The sequence below is a fragment of the Littorina saxatilis genome, linkage group LG1, assembly GCF_037325665.1.
Source record: "Littorina saxatilis isolate snail1 linkage group LG1, US_GU_Lsax_2.0, whole genome shotgun sequence".
In the NCBI taxonomy this organism is placed as follows: Eukaryota; Metazoa; Mollusca; class Gastropoda; order Littorinimorpha; family Littorinidae; genus Littorina; species Littorina saxatilis.
The window spans coordinates 90,628,912-90,648,972 of record NC_090245.1 but is presented as its reverse complement, the minus strand read 5'-3'; the positions used below and the strand labels follow the sequence as shown (position 1 = coordinate 90,648,972).

Here is a 20,061-nt window from a genome sequence, read left to right as displayed (position 1 = left end):
TCATTATCAATCTGTTTGGAAGACACTGGTTATAATGCTATAAACTGACAGGTAAATAAAATTGTTTTATCCCTGTTGTATTGGAAGGAGTTAAATTCTGAAGGTGTTCACAAGACATGCTCTTCTTACACAAACACGTTTGCACCCACGCGTACATTTTCCCTAGCCCACATGGCTTTGCTTGCAAAGTACACCAACTTTTTGAAAAATACACTCAACATTTTGGGAAAGTACTCTTGCCTCGGGGTTAGGGTAAACAGGTCTGATAAAAAGAACAAGGTTTCAAGAGTAAACTTGGAATAGAAGAAGGACTGAGATTATTCTTTCTTTATTTGGTGTTTAACGTCGTTTTCAACCACGAAGGGTTATATCGCGACGGGGAAAGGGGGCAGATGGGATAGAGCCACTTGTTAATTGTTTCTTGTTCACAAAAGCACTAATCAAAAAAATTGCTCCAGGGGCTTGCAACGTAGTACAAAATATGACGTTACAGCAGTCCCTGCAATGTACGGCCCCCGGCGTGAGCGGACACCTGACATGTACGGACACATTTGCTCGGCACGGAGTGTTTTCCTTCTATATTTGCCCCCCCCCTTAAACGGACACCTGCAAAACGTGGACGCGGACACTCATTTTCGGTCCCAACAGCAGGTCATACCTCCAATGTACGGACAGACCATCGTCAAATTTTCACCACAACAAAATCGATAACAGAGCAGTCCGGCTCTTGGTACAAAGATCACAGCCGCAATGGCGTGACGACAGTCACTGGTAACTTGAGTGCACCTGTACCCATCAGGAGGGGGGGTAGTTTTGGTCAGGAGTGGAGTACATGCGAAGATGCCAACATGAAACTGCACTGTGCTCTTTATTCTTGTCTGTTGGACGTAAACCACAGTCGATGAAGGTCCTGAGCGAAAGAGAGTGAAAAACCGGCCACAGTTCTCAGCATCGTGTGTCTGTGTGTAACCTCTTTCATTGACAAGATACTCTTGTTTCCCCTCAACCTTGACCAGTGAGTCGGTTGCCTAATCTGTGAACCCTTCAGTTGTCTTGCTTTGTCAAAAGTTATGACAGTCAACTGGTTTTGCTCTGAGTGAACAGTTGGAGCTGACCTCTCTGGCCACAGCCCCAAACAGTACATGGCTGGAGGGAGTGAGAGAGAGAGGGAGGGGGGGAGGTGGAGGGGTAGCTGGCTAAACTGTGGGGTGTCCGGTGTCACTGCATGTCAGCAGGAAGAGCATTGGAGAGAAATAGAGAGGTGTACTCTTCCACACAATTTCCAAGCATCGGTTGTCACGGCTTGGGGTAGGCATTAGTGAGGGAGAGTGGGAGCTGTGTTATGTACAGTGTATTTCCGACTGAAGAGTGAAAAGTCACTGCCATGCCACATGATCGGCATGCATGTCAATAAAGCCAGACAAGATGAAAATAAATTACATGATTATGACATGCAGCTCTATCTGCTGCTATTTCTTCAAACTGGTTTTCAAGCTTATTCTTGCAAAGCATCTGCACACGCTCCTCTGTGCTGTGTTTGTGTGGCTGCTTTCGTATGTCAGTGCATGGTGAGTGTGTTCACTGCCTTGAGGATTTATTTTATCTCTTCTTTTCAATACCTTTCATACAAATCATTTTTACAGAACGTTTAAAGAAGTATTAGGAGTTTATTGTTTAGTAGCCACAAGAAGTGATTAGCATATAGACTCAATCCTGTTGTTTGTGTGTCTCTGTGTGAGTGTATGGGGGAGGGGGTGGTGTGGTCACCCCTCCCGTGACCGGACACCTGCAATGTACGGACAGTTTTGCTATGGCCCAAGGGTGTCCGTTCATGAGAGGGACTGCTGTACTGGGAGAATGGGTGGCCGAGTGGTAACGCACTTGCGCTCGGAAGCGAGAGGTTGCGTGTTCAGGCCTGGGTCAGGCCGCAATTTTCTCCCCCCTTTCCTAACCTAGGTGGTGGGTTCAAGTGCTAGTCTTTCGGATGAGACGAAAAACCGAGGTCCCTTCGTGTACACTACATTGGGGTGTGCACGTTAAAGATCCCACGATTGACAAAAGGGTCTTTCCTGGCAAAATTGTATAGGCATAGATAAAAATGTCCATCAAATACCCGTGGGACTTGGAATAAAGTAAAAAAATTCCATCTCACACGGCATTAAGTCTCAGGAAACATGAATACACGCATGCAGGAAAACAAAAAAATATGGGTAGCGCCGTATGTATGGCAGCTCGCTTTCCCCGGGGAGAAAGCAGCCCGAATTTCCATGAGGGTAACCTCACTGGACTGTAAATCTTATCCAATCCAATCCAATCCAATGCAAGTTTCCAGTACAAAGGAATTAACATTTCTTACATACTGCTTGACTAAAATCTTTACAAACATTGACTATATTCTATACAAGAAACACTTAACAAGGGTAAAAGGAGAAACAAAATCCGTTAGTCGCCTCTTACGACATGCTGGGGAGCATCGGGTAAATTCTTCCCCCTAACCCGCGGGGGGTACTGAGATTATGTAATTTTTTGACTCACATGCGAAGCAAAAGTGAGTCTATGTACTCACCCGAGTCGTCCGTCCGTCCGTCCCCCCCGTCCGTCCGGACGGACGTCCGGAAAACTTTAACGTTGAATATTTCTTGGACACTATTCAGTCTATCAGTACCAAATTTGGCAAGATGGTGTATGATGACAAGGCCCCAAAAATCATACATAGCATCTTGACCTTGCTTCAAGGTCAAGGTCGCAGGGGCCATAAATGTTGTCTAAAAACAGCTATTTTTCACATTTTTCCCATTTTCTCTGAAGTTTTTGAGATTCAATACCTCACCTATATATGATATATAGGGCAAAGTAAGCCCCATCTTTTGATACCAGTTTGGTTTACCTTGCTTCAAGGTCAAGGTCACAGGAGCTCTTCAAAGTTGGATTGTATACATATTTTGAAGTGACCTTGACCCTGAACTATGGAAGATAACTGTTTCAAACTTAAAAATTATGTGGGGCACATGTTATGCTTTCATCATGAGACACATTTGGTCACATATGATCAAGGTCAAGGTCACTTTGACCCTTATGAAATGTGACCAAAATAAGGTAGTGAACCACTAAAAGTGACCATATCTCATGGTAGAAAGAGCCAATAAGCACCATTGTACTTCCTATGTCTTGAATTAACAGCTTTGTGTTGCATGACCTTGGATGACCTTGGGTCAAGGTCACATGTATTTTGGTAGGAAAAATGTGTAAAGCAGTTCTTAGTGTATGATGTCATTGCTAGGTTTAGTTATTTGACCTTGACCCTGAAGGTCAAGGTCATGTAAAGGTCAAGCATGTGAGTCGTATGGGCTTTGCCCTTCTTGTTGTTTCAGGCAATGTCCAAGGTCACTTCACTGGGCCTGAACGAGCAGGAGCTGGCTTTTGCCTCCATAGCAATGAACGGTCCCCACAGCGACCACCTGGAAATGTCGGAAGGTCAGCCTGTCATCCACATCATGTCCGACCTCATCCACTGGATGCTCAGCACCTACGGAAAGTCATCCAAAAGACCCGACTCCAGGCTGACTCGCATTCACTTCCACTCCCTCACTTACCATATTGTGAGCGTTCACAAAGATCACTGGAAGAACGTGAAGTCAGCCACCATGGCGGGCACCAGAGTTGCCGGCCACCAAGCCTGCGACACCAAAGAATCAAATCCACACTTTGTGGATTTGCGGATTCCTTTGGAATTTAAGCTGTACTCTGGTGACGTTCAGCGCAAGTTTGATCCCCACAACCCTGCATTTACATGGACCATGGGAGAGTTTTATTTCGTTTTTAGTCCGGTGTTGGTGTGCAAGCATCCCCTGAAGACTGTGGGTTTGGGTGATGCTATTTCAGCCACAGGTTTGATGTTTTCTGAATTCTCCCCTTGATGTTGTGTGAGATGTATGTGTACGTGTGACTGCCTGGGACTGTGGTAAGCTTACATGGTTAAACCTCCCAGGTGGGGTGAAATATGAGATGGTTAAGTTGTTCTTTCTGGTGAGTGAATGGTTGTGATATTCCTGACTGTATTTCTTGTGCTTCCTGCATTTCCGGCTATGAGCATCCGTTCCTTTGCCCACCAGTGAAGGTTTTTCAATTACTTTATCTGATTCTCTTTGATTTGTGTTAATGAACTGTTTTACTTAAAGATTCAAGCAGCTGTGTGGTTTAGGTCAAAGTGGTCTATGTCTGAACAGTGTAAAACCCTTTGCAAACACAGTTGTATGACTATTATAGTATGACATGAATTTTTCATTATCATTAGATTAACCTACTGTAATGTCATACAGGTGCCAAGAGTTGAATACAGCCCATGAGGTTAAAGTCACAAGCTGCTAGTACTAGTAAAAGTTAACAGCACTGGTAGTAGTAAATAGCGCTATTTGATATTAAAAAAGAGAAGACAAAACAACAGATTTTCACTATTATAATACCATAACTTTCCAGTGAACACAATCCCTGATATTGTACTGCAGGTATACTATATTAAAAAGCTCTCTCTGAATAAGGCAAAAGACAAGTCGCGTAAGGCGATAATACAACATTTAGTCAAGCTGTCTAACTTACAGAATGAAACTGAACGCACTGCATTTTTTCACCAAGACCTTATAGCTCATCGTCAGTCCCCCGCTCGTGGGAAAGGCAGTGAAATTGACAAGCCAGTACAGCGCGGTAGTGGTTGCGCTGAGAAGGATAGCACGCTCTTCTGTATCTCTACTCTTTCTAACTTTCTGAGCTTGTTTTTAATCCAAAAATAACATATCTATATGTTTTTGGAATCAGGAACCGACAAGGAAGAAGATCAAATTGTTTTTAAATCGATTTCGGAAATTCAATTTTAATCATAACTTTCATATTCTTATTTTTCTGAGCTTGTTTTTAATCCGAATATAACATATTTATATGTTTTTGGAATCAGAAAACTATTAAGAATAAGATGACATTATTTTGGGATCGTTTTAACTTTTATAACAAAATAATTTTAATTACAATTTTCAGATTGTTAATGACCAAACTCATTAATTATTTTTTAAGCCTTCAAATTAAAATGCCATACCAAAGTCCGGCCTTCATCAAAGATTGCTTGACCAAAATTGCAATCAATTTGGTTAAAAAAATGAAGGCGTGACAGTGCCGCCTCAACTTTCACAAAAAGCTAGATATGACGTCATCAAAGACATTTATCGAAAAAAAGATATACACAGGAACTATCATGTGAAATTTCATGAAGATCGGTCCAGTAGTTTTCTCTGAAGCGCTCTACACACACACACACACACACACATACATACACACATAAAACTTGACTAAATGTGAAAAGAAGACAAAACAACAGATTTTCACTATTATAATACCATAACTTTCCAGTGAATACAATCCCTGATATTTTACTGCAGGTATAATAATATGTTAAAAAGCTCTCTCTGAATAAGGCAAAGGACAAAAACACTAGCGGCACATTTTAAACCACACATTAATTTACTGTGCAATTTATTTTCCAGTCCTTTGTAAGTTTGTTGTTGAGGTTAAATCAGTCAGGTTTGAACTTCAGTTTTTTGCTCCTTGTCATTCCCTTCATATTCAGTTTGATGTAAGCAGCGTATTTTTCTTTTTTTATTCTCAAGAAGTGTTGAGATTTGTAGTCAAGTGCCTTCCTTTCCAGTGAATGAGGTATTCCAAAACATTCCCAGAGTACATTGACCTAACATTGAAAAGATTGTTTTGTATGTGTGACAGTGTAATGCTTCATCGGGGTTGTAAATTCTTCAGTGTAGCTAATAATTGTGAACATGTGTGTGTCTTTGTGTGTCTCAAATATGGTTTAGCTGATCTAATTATATTAACTTTCACGGCACACTTTCTCCACATTCTGTTGTCCTTGAGAGTCAATCTGTCACCTGAGAAGAAAACAAATTTGGAATGATGTGGATTGTAGAGCTTGAATTGGTTCGTTTATACCAATTTTTTCTTTGTGAATTTGCAAACTTCACATGAATTTGATTGATAAACTATGCAGTTGTACTTGTTGTATCTATGTTCATTTGATATGTGTCCTCATGTGATATTTTCCAGATGTTTGCCCACAGAGACAGTTTATGTTCTCCCACATTTAAAAACCCTAAAGTTTATTTTACCCCCCATGTGTTCAGTCTGGTGCCAAGATTTCAGAATACAACGTGCAAAGCTTGAGCTACTGTAAAGCCATTTGCAAGAGATCAAACAGAATGCAGTAGAGAAATAACACATGCAACATAAAGTCAAAGAACTGTGTATCTTGAATCTTCTACAGTTTATTTTTCCCAAATAATGTGATCAGTTCAGAGTTGCTTTCAATATTGATAAGATATTTGGCTGTCTCCAAACATGGCACACTAATCCTTTCGAGACCTTTGGTTACATGCCTAGCCCTCTCTTGTGACAATGCATTGCCCGTGTTTAAATTAAAATGTCAGGGAACAATTGATTTCTGAAAAGCTCACAGTCACTATACATGTACCAGTGGTTGTGTGTTTTTATATTTAGTCAAGTTTTGATTAATTCATGCGACAGCTCTCTGCGAATAAACCACTTTCATCTGTACTTGGGTCACTGTAGTGCATAAACTAAATATTATAAGATGTTTGGTGGCTTGTTGACAGACCAGCTTTTTTGTTGGTCCAAGGGGACCGTATCGTCTTTTGTTTCATCTTTATCGACCAAGGCCTCGATTTATTGCATGGGGAACATGAGATTTATTTCCCAGGTGTTTGTGAATGAAAACTCGTGAAAATGATGACAAATGTTTTTGATATAGTACTTTTTTTTTTATAGAACCTCCTTTTAAGACCTCCAGAAATCTGAGAAGATGACGGCTTAAAATGTAGGTAATTTGATAGTTGTTATGAGCAGAAAATCTGTAGGGAGAAATAAAACCAGGGTCTTTGTTTGTTTGTCCGTTCATGGGCTGAAACTCCCACGGCTTTAACGTGTATGACCGTTTTTACCCCGCCATTTAGGCAGCCATACGCCGCTTTCGGAGGAAACATGCTGGGTATTTTCATGTTTCTATAACCCACCGAACTCTGACATGGATTCCAGGATTTTTTCGTGCGCACTTGGTCTTGTGCTTGCGTGTACACACGGGGGTGTTCGGACACCGAGGAGAGTCTGCACACAAAGTTGACTCTGAGAAATAAATCTCTCGCCGAACGTGGGGACGAACTCACGCTGACAGCGGCCAACTGGATACAAATCCAGCGCGCTACCGACTGAGCTACATCCCCGCCCTAAAAACCAAGGTCTTGATATGAGCAAATCTTACAACAGGGCACTTAAAATGAAGGTTCCACTGTAGCAGACCTTATCGCTCCCCAAAAAGACATTGTTCTCATGCTTATCCGCATCATCTGGAACGGATCTCATACATATGTTTGAAATGTGACCAACTGCATAAAATATCATCCTAGTTTAGTACAAGAAAACAGAGAAGATGAATCTCAGGTACTCAGAATGAATGATCATCTTTTCATTTCTGTTGAGTCGAGGGAGAACAAATGTTCATCCATTCCTGAGAAAGCATTCTGCGTTGTGTTCTGTGTACAGATTGAGGCTTGACCTGAATTCTTAAGCTGTATCTTACCCCCCGCGGGTTAGGGGGAAGAATTTACCCGATGCTCCCCAGCATGTCGGGGAGCATGTCGTAAGAGGCGACTAACGGATTCTGTTTCTCATTTTACCCTTGTTAAACACGTCACGGCCGATCCGGCCTCTCCCATAATGCAACAGAAAAAAGGGGCGGGGCTTAGCAAAAATAGCACAACGCGTGGCACGCGATGTAAACACGAACAGGCCAAAGTGCACTGGGGACGCGGGGGCACCAGGGCGCTCTAATAAATCAGCTTCAATGTTTTTGTCAATAAAAAAAAGCACAAGATAGTGTCCACAAGCTCTTTGTTTGGATTTCCTTCTCCCAAAAATGTTTTAACCTTTTGAACTTGGGCGTAAATAAGATTAATTTCCTCTCTCTCACCGCTAAACTGAATTTTACCATCTGGCTTTCTGTCTGTGCGAGCAGCATTTCTTCTTTTCAGCTTCTTCAGAGTTTTTCACATATTTTCGTTTCTGAACATTTGTGATATCTTGCATATTGATTGCGTATTTTGTTTATATTTACAATACAATTGAACTTTCACACAGAGAACCTTTGTGTCAAAAAAATCAGTCACACAGAGAGAAACAGAATAACAATGTCAAGGCTGTAGATGTCAGGCTAGTCAAACGGACAAAATGAAACTTAGTCTTGGTTGCTGTAACTCAGTCACCGCTATGATGGTACTTTCGCTGATATTAACAGAAAAACAACACAGAATCAGCCAAAACCGAGAACAATAAACAAGTTTAGTACGTCACAACGTCAATGAACAGAATTCTGGAGTCAATTTTTGCATCAGACTCTGACTAAGTGAGTGGGGCAAGCGTCAAACACCACTAAAATGAGGAGGGAAATCTTGGCGCATTTTTTTGGCGGAATACTTGAACAAACCAATCATTTTCAAACTGACCAAGGACAAAAACAGGCTTGTGAACCGAATGGTGAGGGGGGAGGGTACCTCGAAATGTGTGGGTGATGATTTCACATCACCAGTCTACATTGCTGCAGTCTTAGTATAGTAGCTCCACCGACCACTGTCCCCTCCGCCCTCCCCCCTCCCGTTCGTTCCCCCTTTCAACCCCCTACCACCTTGGAATAAACTGCAGAAGACCATTTGCATATCCTGGATTCTTCCATTTGTGTTGCCAGGGGCGACCCAAGATCCGAGTCCCTTTGTTTCCCATGTCCACTTAGAACAAACCGAGTTTAGATTACCCCTTTCTGTTTTGAAAGTAAACTTGCCCATCCTGTGAGGCACTTTCAGGGACAGTAATTATAGTTAGCGGGACCATGTAGACGAAGTCAACGGTGATAATCTGCGTAGTGTATACGCATACTTTGGAACACGGTCTGTTATTCCACCCAGCGAGAGCCTCTAACACAATCAGTGTTGTCGACAGATGGCGGGAAAACCTGAGTGTTTCACATTCCAACATCCGATGGTGATAGTAACTTAGTAAGGGCCAGGCTGCGGTCTGTAAGCTGTATTGCACTGACATCTCTTTCTGTCTGTGGAAATAAATGGCGAAATTTGATTTAACACTTCTCAACTTTTAAGTGACCAGGAGAACGCAATAAGGAGACTATTTACTGAGAATCAGTGGCCATTTGAAACTCGAAGGTGTGTAATAAAAGATTCGACTTGTGTACCAAGAGGTGCTGGGCCATCATCGTGTGACCTCGATACAGAGGCGCTAGGCTGTCTCTCGTGTGTGTAGTACCGTTAGGGTGCAGACCTGGTTATCTGATCCTGGAGGCAATTGTGAAAGCGGAGACACGGGTCCTAGTACAGTGCTCTCCTCTGGGGTAGGCCAGTGTGCCTTTTGTTTTTGCAGCCCTTGTGTGACAAATCCGGCATCGCCAGAGGTGGCTAGGTACAGGCCAATTGCCACACCGCAGGAATTCCGGCGTTAGAAAAGTACTCTACAAGAAGTATTGGTCCATGCTAGACCGACGCGGTGCTTGGAATTGTGCATTGTACTTGGCGAAAAAGACGTCTTCCTTACATCAAGACAATCCAACACGGGTAAACATTAACCGAGAAAATTTATGATGCCCGACTGTGTGCTCAAATTAGTGAGAGAGCTTTATCCCAACCCCACAGGAATACCCTATCAAGGCCACAACTGGTGGTAAAGGTTAGTTGCATTTCTTTCTTCATATCCGATGTAACAAATACACATGCACCTGAGACAGCATGTTCTGGAACCAAATTGCCGCATGCCACGTGTTTTGCTATTTTTGGAACGCATGGTGTAAATCTGTGACGTCGGAGAGTGTTGACTCCGCCCTTTTCTTTGAACAAGATCCCCATTGAAATGTTTGTTTACAAATATCTTCTTTATTATGGAGAATTAACCTTATCTAAGTGCATAGGGCGGTAAATGTGTGAAAACCAGCTGTGTGAACAAAAAATCTGACACCGTAACTCATGCTTAACTGAGATATTAAAGAAAATGTAGGAGCAGTATTTGTCCGTTGCCTGCAAGAGGTTTGAAATGATTTGCCAACGCAGAAGGTCAGGCTCCTTATATACTCCTGCCGGGCCTTTAAGTGTTTCTTGTATAGAATATAGTCAATTTTTGTAAAGGTTTTAGTCAAGCAGTATGTAAGAAATGTTAAGTCCTTTGTACTGGAAACTTGCATTCTCCCAGTAAGGTCATATATTGTACTACGTTGCAAGCCCCTGGAGCAATTTTTGACTCACATGCGAAGCAAAAGTGAGTCTATGTACTCACCCGAGTCGTCCGTCCGTCCGTCCGGAAAACTTTAACGTTGGATATTTCTTGGACACTATTCAGTCTATCAGTACCAAATTTGGCAAGATGGTGTATGATGACAAGGCCCCAAAAAACATACATAGCATCTTGACCTTGCTTCAAGGTCAAGGTCGCAGGGGCCATAAATGTTGCCTAAAAAACAGCTATTTTTCACATTTTTCACATTTTCTCTGAAGTTTTTGAGATTCAATACCTCACCTATATATGATATATAGGGCAAAGTAAGCCCCATCTTTTGATACCAGTTTGGTTTGCCTTGCTTCAAGGTCAAGGTCACAGGAGCTCTTCAAAGTTGGATTGTATACATATTTTGAAGTGACCTTGACCCTGAACTATGGAAGATAACTGTTTCAAACTTAAAAATTATGTGGGGCACATGTTATGCTTTCATCATGAGACACATTTGGTCACATATGATCAAGGTCAAGGTCACTTTGACCCTTATGAAATGTGACCAAAATAAGGTAGTGAACCACTAAAAGTGACCATATCTCATGGTAGAAAGAGCCAATAAGCACCATTGTACTTCCTATGTCTTGAATTAACAGCTTTGTGTTGCATGACCTTGGATGACCTTGACCTTGGGTCAAGGTCACATGTATTTTGGTAGGAAAAATGTGTAAAGCATGTGAGTCGTATGGGCTTTGCCCTTCTTGTTTTATTAGTGCTTTTGTGAACAAGAAACAATTAACAAGTGGCTCTATCCCATCTTTCCCCGTCGCGATATAACCTTGAACGGTTGAAAACGACGTTAAACACCAAATAAATAAATAAATAAATAAATAAAGCTGTATCTTAACCCTTAGGCTGGTTGTCGCGACATATGTCGCGCTACTTTACGTATACTGTCACCTGGTTGTCACGACATATGTTGCGCTACTGGCTCAGTCTGTTTGGTCGGTTCCCATTACGTACCTCCCATGGATGCGAAAACCTATATGACCGTTTTTCTTTATTTTTCTCTCTGTTAATTCACCAGTGGCTATGTAACATGTGTTACAGAATTTCACCAGTGTAAGGGTTAATACTGTTTCTGGGTCATTTTTGTCGATTTATGCTAGACAAGGAAAAGGGACACAAGATTTATTGCTTTTAATGTTTAACGGCAATTGAGATAGTAAAAAAAATGTTTTGGTTTTTGTTCTCCCCCCTTTCACAACTCAATGTGTGAGGGACTCAGTTGTGGATATTCGTGCAGATATACTATGAGCTGCTTATTTTTCTCTGGGGTTATAACTTTTGTCTCAAAATATTTCTTGCATTTTCAAACTAGAAAACTATGCACACTAGAAACTTTGGTTTCCTTTTGCCTGGACTAGAGACAGACAGAGGCTTGAACTGTATAAAGAAATAGTTATCAACATTGATAATAATAATAGATACAAAAAATTAAGTCTGTAACACAGATGTTCTTTTTTCAATAGTTTACTGCAGAAAACGGTGTATTTCTCATGCTATATAAATGTTACATCCTTGTTAATGGCTTGTAATTGTATGTCATTATTAAAGTTTATGTCCCAACAGTACAAAGGAACATAAATAAAGTCCCCCGGGTGGTGGATGGGGGAGCCTTCTCTACTAACTTCTGAGAGAAGGTCGCATCACTCTCGATGCCGTGAACCTAATTAGGATCTTTTTCTTGTTTCTTCTCTATTTCTGCCTCCCCAAAGTCCTTTTACTTTCCTTTTCTCACCCATAAAATTCTTCACTTATTACCCTTGTTAAGTGGTTTTTGTATAGAATATAGTCAATATGTTTGTAAAGATTTTAGTCAAGCAGTATGTAAGAAATGTTTAGTCCTTTGTACTGGAAACTTGCATTCTCCCAGTAAGGTCATATATTGTACTACGTTGCAAGCCCCTGGAGCAATTTTTTGATTAGTGCTTTTGTGAACAAGAAACACTTAACAAGTGGCTCTATCCCATCTCCCCCCTTTCCCCTATCCCATCTCCCCCCTTTCCCTCGTCGCGATATAACCTTCGTGGTTGAAAACGACGTTAAACACCAAATAAAGAAAGAACATAAATAAACACTTTCATACTCATATCGCCATGAATATAATTATACATGTAAATGCAAAACATCTGTTCCCAAAATATTGAGTGTCGAGCATTGTCCTTGAGATTGTGAGATTTTGTTGTATGGCAACAGATGTTCTTTCTTTCTTTATTTAGTGTTTAACGTCGTTTTCAACCACGAAGGTTATATCGCGACGGGGAAAGGGGGGGAGATGGGATAGAGCCACTTGTTAATTGTTTCAGTGCCAGTGAAAGTATGGTTATGCGGTATTTTGTTTCATGTGGCTGTTCCTCATTACATAAATCCAAACAAATATTTTATTTTCCATTGCCTTATACTTCTGATTATTATTTTTTAGATTTTTATTCAGTTTAGTGTTCTAAATATTTGTCATACTGTCCTGAAATGCTTGACTCACTTGGCCTTTACTTAACCGAATATTGATTGTGATGTCCAATTATATTCAGCCACTCACAACGATTCATATGAATTCCAAATAATTTGCTCATTATTGACTATTTGTTCTTAATTAATTGTGTTCTGTATACAATGGTCATCCCCCATTTCTAATTTCTGCATTGTTTTCAGCCACAGGACCAGAATCGGTTTTACAAGTTCATAGGCAAAGCGTTAAAAAGTTAATCTGATTTTCCCTGGTCTGGAATGAAAGCAAAAATGTCCATATATTTCATAGAGATAGACAACCTTAGGTATAATGGTACTGATTGTTTGCTGGTTTTGTTTATTCTTCCCTTTTTTTTTCTTTGCTTTGATGTCCATAGCATTGCTGGAGTTTGTGTGCAGGTTACATTGAGTAGCTTGACAATGACATGCTGAAATACACATGTAATCAGCGTGCTCGTCTTTTTTCTTGTCAGCAGACAAAAACAGCAGCGCCACAGTTCTCATTAAATTACATATCTTACCCAACTCACATATAGCAATTAACCCTGGTTCAGTGCTGGTATCGCTGTACGCGTCCCCTTGGTAACAAGAAAGACGCCTCTAAAAAAGAGTGACCGAGACCCGTAAGGGTGTCTAGGCCAGCCCAGAAACGAGGCTGCCTTCCGTATACTCCGCCATATGCATCATTCTAAAAACTCAGCGTCAGTGGGACTGGTCGCATTTTGTACGCTCTGGCTGTTTCAGCCTTTGTTACTTAGTCTTTTTGACTTTGTTTCGTTCCTCTTGGTCTCTTCTTGTCATCTGGACTTCACAACTATGTTGAGGTGAGGTCGTTCCTTGTATTTTGCTTGATTTTGGCAGTTTTGTTGGCCGTATTTTGGACTTGCGATGTTTCTCAGAAATTTTTTCGTGAGTCGTTTTTCCGTCATGGCTGACAATGCTAAGAGGAGGGCAGCTTCTTAATAGGTAGCTGCTGTGCCCTTTTCTCCTTAGAAAGCTTTTAGGAAGTCTAAACAATCCGGTCTATGTCCGTTTCTGTTGTAGATTCTCTTGCTAAAAATCTTTTGATGTGTTGATTGTTTTACCCGCTTAGCCGGTAGACAAGTCCGCTTCCAGTTTGTTTACTACACTGGTGACTATTCCGGAACCCCCATTTTGCCGGCCAACGGCCTCGCCACGTTGTAAGCACTGGTTCTCGTCCTTTCATCGAAGTTAAGCAACGTCGGGCCCGGTTAGTTCTTGGATGGGTGATCGCCGGTGAACACCGGGTGCAGTGGCCACCTTTGTTTTAAGCCTACGGATTAGTCCGGGCTCGGTGTTAAACATGTTGTTATTGGGCTTGCGTCTGTAGACGTGGCCTCTTTGCTTTTGACTTTAAGTTCACAGGTTTCTGCTTTGGCAGCTGGCACTGCGTCATCAAAGGCAGAACTACGTGCTCTCCCGGCCGGGGTTGCTGTGTGTTCGTCTCTGGACAGTGGTCGTTCGTCCCCTGCTGTGACCTTATGTGGGGAGTTCACGGTCTCCGGCGTCTGTCCTTCTTCACAAGGTATGTGTACTCCACGTGAGCGTTGTCTTGAGGGAGTAGCCTCGGGTCTAATCCCAGGTGAAAGTTCTGAAACACTGGCTGATATCCACCGCTTAGTCGGGGTGTCAGTGGGTGCTAAGGGCCCTGACAAGCGAACAGATGTTCCTTTTCTTCCCGCCTCGTCGGTAGACTGTGGTCAGGTTGAAAGGCATCTGCTTCCGCCCAGGGGGCAGGAAGGGGTGCGTCCACGGTGGTGGACGACATCCAGCTTACTTGCCGTTCAAGTTGTCCAAACGCCGTGACGCGGGCAGCGGAAAACGGCATTTAAGTTTTGTGGAAGTTGGTGGACCGCGAAAGGCGGGGGTCACCTTCCTGATTGCGACTGCGAGCATGAAGGAAAGGATAACGAGGATACTTCCATTTGAGGGTGCGTCCACGGGGATGGACGACACCCAGCTTACTTGCCGTTCAAGTTGTCCAGCGCAGTGGCGTGGGCGGCGGAAAACGGCATTTAAGTTTTGTGAAGGTTGGTGGACCGCGAAAGGCGGGGGTCACCTTCCTGATTGCGATTGCGAGCATGAAGGAAAGGTTAACGAGGAAACCTTCTTATGAGGGTGCGTCCACGGGGATGGACGACACCCAGCTTAACTTGCCGTTCAAGTTGTCCAGCGCAGTGACGTGGTCGACGGAAAATGGCATTTAAGTATTGTGGAAGTTGGTGGACCGCGAAAGGCGGGGGTCACCTTCCCGATTGCGATTGCGAGCATGAAGGAGAGGATAACGAAGTTACTTCCATATGAGGGTGCGTTCACGGGGATGGACGACACCCAGCTTAACTTGCCGTTCAGGTTGTCCAGCGCAGTGACGTGGGCGGCGGAAAACGGCATTTAAGTTTTGACTGGAGGGGGTGGTTGAGAGCAAAGCTTTACTTCCTCCACCTCTATCCGGTTTGATGACTTCTGGAAGTTCGGAGGAACAGGATGTTCACTTCAGCTTCCGGGAATCGTTGTCCATTGCCCTGGAGTTGGCAAAGGGCCGCGTGTAGCCGGGTTCTCCGGTGAAAGTGGTGTACGTTCGCAGGAGGTAGCAAGCTTTGTGCGGTGAAGTGTTGAAACCGTGTCTGTTCTTCCGCTTTCTGGCGCACGTTCAGCAGCGGCTAAGAGCCCTAGGCAACGTAAGCTTCCGCCCTGGGGGGCAGGAAGTTGGTGGGCTGGGTGATTCTTGGGTTGACCATGCGAGTCTCTCTGGGGGTCACTTTCCTACCTTTGATACCGAGCAGGGGGGCAGGAAGCGAGCAGTAGGGCTGATTCTTTGTTGGAGATTTAAGTCTAGCATGGAGTCAGCTTCCGGATTGCACGGAGGTGCATGAAGGCTGTTCAGATTAAGGTGCTCCTGTTTTTCTGTAAAGCACTGATTTTAGGTTCTGTTTCAAGTTAGCAAGTGCAGTGGCGCTCGCAGCTGAAATGGTTCGAGGTACAACGGGATCGTCCGGTGTGTTTCTGTGCAACCGGGTGGTCCCGATGTTTACTTATCCATGGCCTGTTGCGCTTTCGCTTTTGCGGCTGTGACTTCTGGGTGCAGGACGGGATATCCTTTACTGTTAACACTGTGGTGTTGGTAGTCGGCACTTTTCAGCTTTTGGCTTCTGGTTCCGTTTCTGCGGTTCCTTTGCCTTTTTTACAGGCTGTTTTCACTTTCTCTTCCAGTCTTCCAGCTGGCGTGAGTCAGGTGGATGGAGATCTGGCATGGTGTTATGACGTTTGAAACTTTTCAAAACTTTTCCGATTGTTGGCAAGTTTTTGCCTTATCGGGATGGGTGACTGGTTCTCATCATTTCGATGTTCGTTATGATGCTGGAACAAGAGGAGGAAATGGGGAGGCTCATACTTCAGCTGTGTCGCGGTTCGCGGCATTTTGTAGTTGGTTTGAGCTTTCTGAGGAGAATCTTCGAGTGTTAAGTTCTTAGATCCTCTGGCGGGGTCATCTTGTTCTTGCGGAAGTTTTCGCAAGCGAGTCTTCTTTGTCACCACTACTTTTGTGGGCAACGCACGACTATTTGCCTGTGGTGGTGTTGGTGCTTTAGCTTGTTTCTTACGCCCAAGTAGCGTGTCACTCGCGGAGCGCTTTCTGTAGGCTTCGGGTAACTCCAAGCTTAAGGACTTAGGTTCTCTTGTTTTTCCTTCTATGGAACCGCCCTCGGGTTTGGTGATGGCGATAGCAAGGAGAGACTGTCTGTTGGATCAAGGTCTCCTAGCTCTGGGAGATTGCGGCATCTTTTCTTTATGATTGGCTCGTTTGTACGTAACTGGCTTTTAGTCTCTCGCTTGGGCGGTTTCGTTTAACAGGTTATCTTTGTGGTCCGACAGGACTCATATACAAAGATTTTACTTTGCCGTTTTTTACCTGAGAGTAAGCCTCTGCCCTTTAAGTATTATTCTGTTGGCTAGAGGTTAATCTCTTTCTTGTTTGAAAGGTCTCTTTTTGAGCCCGCTTCTAGGCACGCGGGTTCTCTAACTAAGAGAATCTCACGGTAAAAGGAAAGCGCAGGGCAGGTCTTGGCTGTTTTTCGTTTCCAAACGAAAAGCTTCAGGCTGGCTGTTATCCACTTTGGGTTGGGGCTCCATACCCTCGCTTTCACAGGGCTCTTTTTGAGTTAGTTTGGGCGACCTGTTGGTCGCACAGTACGGGTCTTTGCAATCTTGGTTTCCAGACCTCTTTAGGCTGGCAAGAAGGCATCTTTGCTTTCTCACATTGGAATTACTTGAATGTCTGCTGTAAGGGTTCACTTGAGATACTTAGGGGCGTCTGCCTCAACTCTGGATTTGGTTCAGAGTTTCTGTGTTCTATGCAGAAGGTTTTTTTCTGGCTAGGTTTGCTATGGACAGCTCTTTGGAGAAAGACTGATCTATGGTTCTTAGGGTTCCTTCAAATTTTCTGGCAAGTAAGCAGAATTTGGAGAATCCAGCTTCGTGCACATTTTAAACCTTTTAGCAATATTCTGGCTCCTCCAGAGCCATATTTAGCCTTTTGATCATTTCGGGTTCAATGATTTTTCTAGCTTGCATGGATCTTTTCAGATTATTGATTCTAACAGCTCTTGTTCTTATTTTTCAACTCCGTCGCTTTTTAACCCTGAACGGTTAGAAACGACGTTAAACACTGCTTAAGGATAGAAAGTTTTTCTATCGACTTTGGTGGAGGTAATGACTTACTTAAGTCAACCTTAGCTTTATAGACTGCCACATTGTTTAGGCATGCCTTCAAGTGTTGGCAAGGAATTAAAAGGGGGGGGGGAGCAGTCAGTCCTCTCTCTTCAGGTGGCGCGGACTCAACTTTCCTCTCTTGAGCAAGTTTATTGCTCTTGGAGATCCTGATGTACATTTTTGTCCTGTTAGAGCCCTCAGCAGATTTCTGTTTCGGACTGTGCACTCTCGTTTGGAGACTCAGAAACTTCTTTTTATCTCATTCATCATGGTACGGTTTAGAGATATGTTGAAAGTCTCGTTAGCCAAGTGGGTCTCCACCATAGCTAGGCAAGCTCTTGGCTGGTGGCAGAGTCAGGCAGGGAATGGCAGGGCAGTCTTGCCCTTTACTACAGCCAGGCCTCATGAGGCAAAAGATTGGGCTTCCACTCTAGTTGATCTTCATTTTAATCTCCTGGCGGAAGTTCTTGAGTCGGCTTACTGGCTTTCTTGAAATGTTCTTCATTGATGTCTTTCTCAGGGATTTCTATGCCTTGAGACAGGATGCGTTTCTGGGTTACCTGCTCGGGTAGAGGCAGGACAAAATCTCGATTCCTATTTGGGTAAAGTGCCCTCCAACCTTTAGTAGCAATCTGCTATATGTGAGTTGGGTAAGATATGTAATTTAATTAAAAATTTTAGTAATAAATTTTCATTTGATTAATATACTTACCCAACTCACATCGTTTATTCCCTCCCGCCTCCCCGCTGTGGGGTTATATATGTCTAAAAAAGAAGTGAGTTGGGCTTCGTTTTAGAATGATGCATATGGCGGAGTATGCGCGCGCATACGGAAGGCAGCCTCGTTTCTGGGCTGGCCTAGACACCCTTACGGGTCTCGGTCACTCTTTTTTAGAGGCGTCTTTCTTGTTACCAAGGGGACGCGTACAGCGATACCAGCACTGAACCAGGGTTAATTGCTATATGTGAGTTGGGTAAGTATATTAATCAAATGAAAATTTATTACTAAAATTTTTAAGTTAATGACATGTTGATTTCTGATTATTTAGTGCTTATCTTCATGAAAGCAGGGTAAACAACAAGTGAGAATTTGTTCACAGGTGCAGCTTAAGACCAATATTGTAGAGGTTTTGTTGTTGTTTTCACAGGGTGTTTCATATTTGAAGTGATAACTCATTACAAGTGTTGTTGTTTTTTTAATCTAATTCAATCCATATGCTTTCCAAATCATGACCAACTCATTATGTGATTTTGAATTAATTCAACCCCCAAAAGTTCTCCAAATCATGGCCTTTGGCAACAAAAGAGACTTTCACAGTCTGAGATAGGGGATGGAGAACACTGTTAGAGCACAGCAAGCATGTAACTAAAATAATGTGTCAATTTACCATGAAATTTTATATTTTGTAAAGATGTTTTATTTTTTTCAGCATAGGTACTGTATTCATTTGCTAAATTCCAGTGCAAATGATGTATTTACTTCAGATTCAGAATCTGAAGTTTTATCACTTGCTATCCTCAGGTGTCAGTCAACATTCCTAGTCAGGCTAGTCTGAAGAAGCCTGTAACACTATATGACTGCAGTACATTTACGTATATATCATATGGGTTACACACTTCTGAGTCCAGAAGAGCTTGAGATATTTTCCCCAAGGACCATTACATTTCAGGTGTTCCCAAGCCTCTGGTGAGGGAATACTCAAAAATGGTACCGAGGGAAAAGTATCCTGGTGTGTAACCTATTTATCCCATTATCTGGTCATTTCAGCGAAATATCAAACTTTTGGACATAACCTGCTGAAGCCTGCTTTTCACACGTGAAGACCTTCTGCAGGTAAACGCCATAACAGTATTCATGTGCGAAGCTAGTTTGATTCCTCGTCTTTGAGCGAAAATAAATTAAGAAACCAGAAAACTCACAGCTCTATTTTTGGGTTTCTCTTGTTGAAAAGGTTCAGTTTAACAACGATTTTGCTGTTAAAATTGATTGACGATTATTTTGTTCGAAAGTTACTCACCTTCAATCACTCCGTGGCCTTTGACTCAATAGCATCATCGAAGTAGTTTTCAGATGGAATATTAAACGCCAGGTGTATTTCCTGTGCTCCAAAGGCCCATTTTGGATAGTGAACACATGCAGAAACTTGTCAGCATTTATTTAAACTAACAAGATTGCCTTTGATTGAACTTGAAATGAGCTGAACGCATGTGACGTCTCTGGGCTTACGACCAGAGCTTTGACAATCAGTTTTCCCCCTTAACTTTTATGTGTAAAGGGTGTCTCAAGGGAAAATATCTAGGCTATCCTGGACAAGGTGTGTAACCTGTTTGACATTTTCAGTCAAATATCAAACTTTTTTGACACAAACCTGCCGATACCTGTTCTCCACTTGACACAACCTTCACTACATTCATTAAAGCTAGTCATTTTTTGTGCATTTAACACTTTAAGTGAAATTAAGTCAATAA

General features: G+C 42.6%; 1 protein-coding gene across 1 annotated transcript in view; it reads left to right on the top strand.

Moving 5' to 3' along the window:
* LOC138945376 (ADP-dependent glucokinase-like) overlaps window positions 1-10,218 on the top strand; it is a 32,259-nt gene extending 22,041 nt beyond the window's left edge. The window contains exon 6 of the mRNA XM_070316807.1: window positions 3,372-10,218. Coding sequence (XP_070172908.1) covers window positions 3,372-3,917 — 546 coding nt within the window. The 3' untranslated portion in view covers window positions 3,918-10,218. The remainder of the gene's footprint in view (window positions 1-3,371) is intronic.
* Window positions 10,219-20,061: the final 9,843 nt, after the last annotated feature.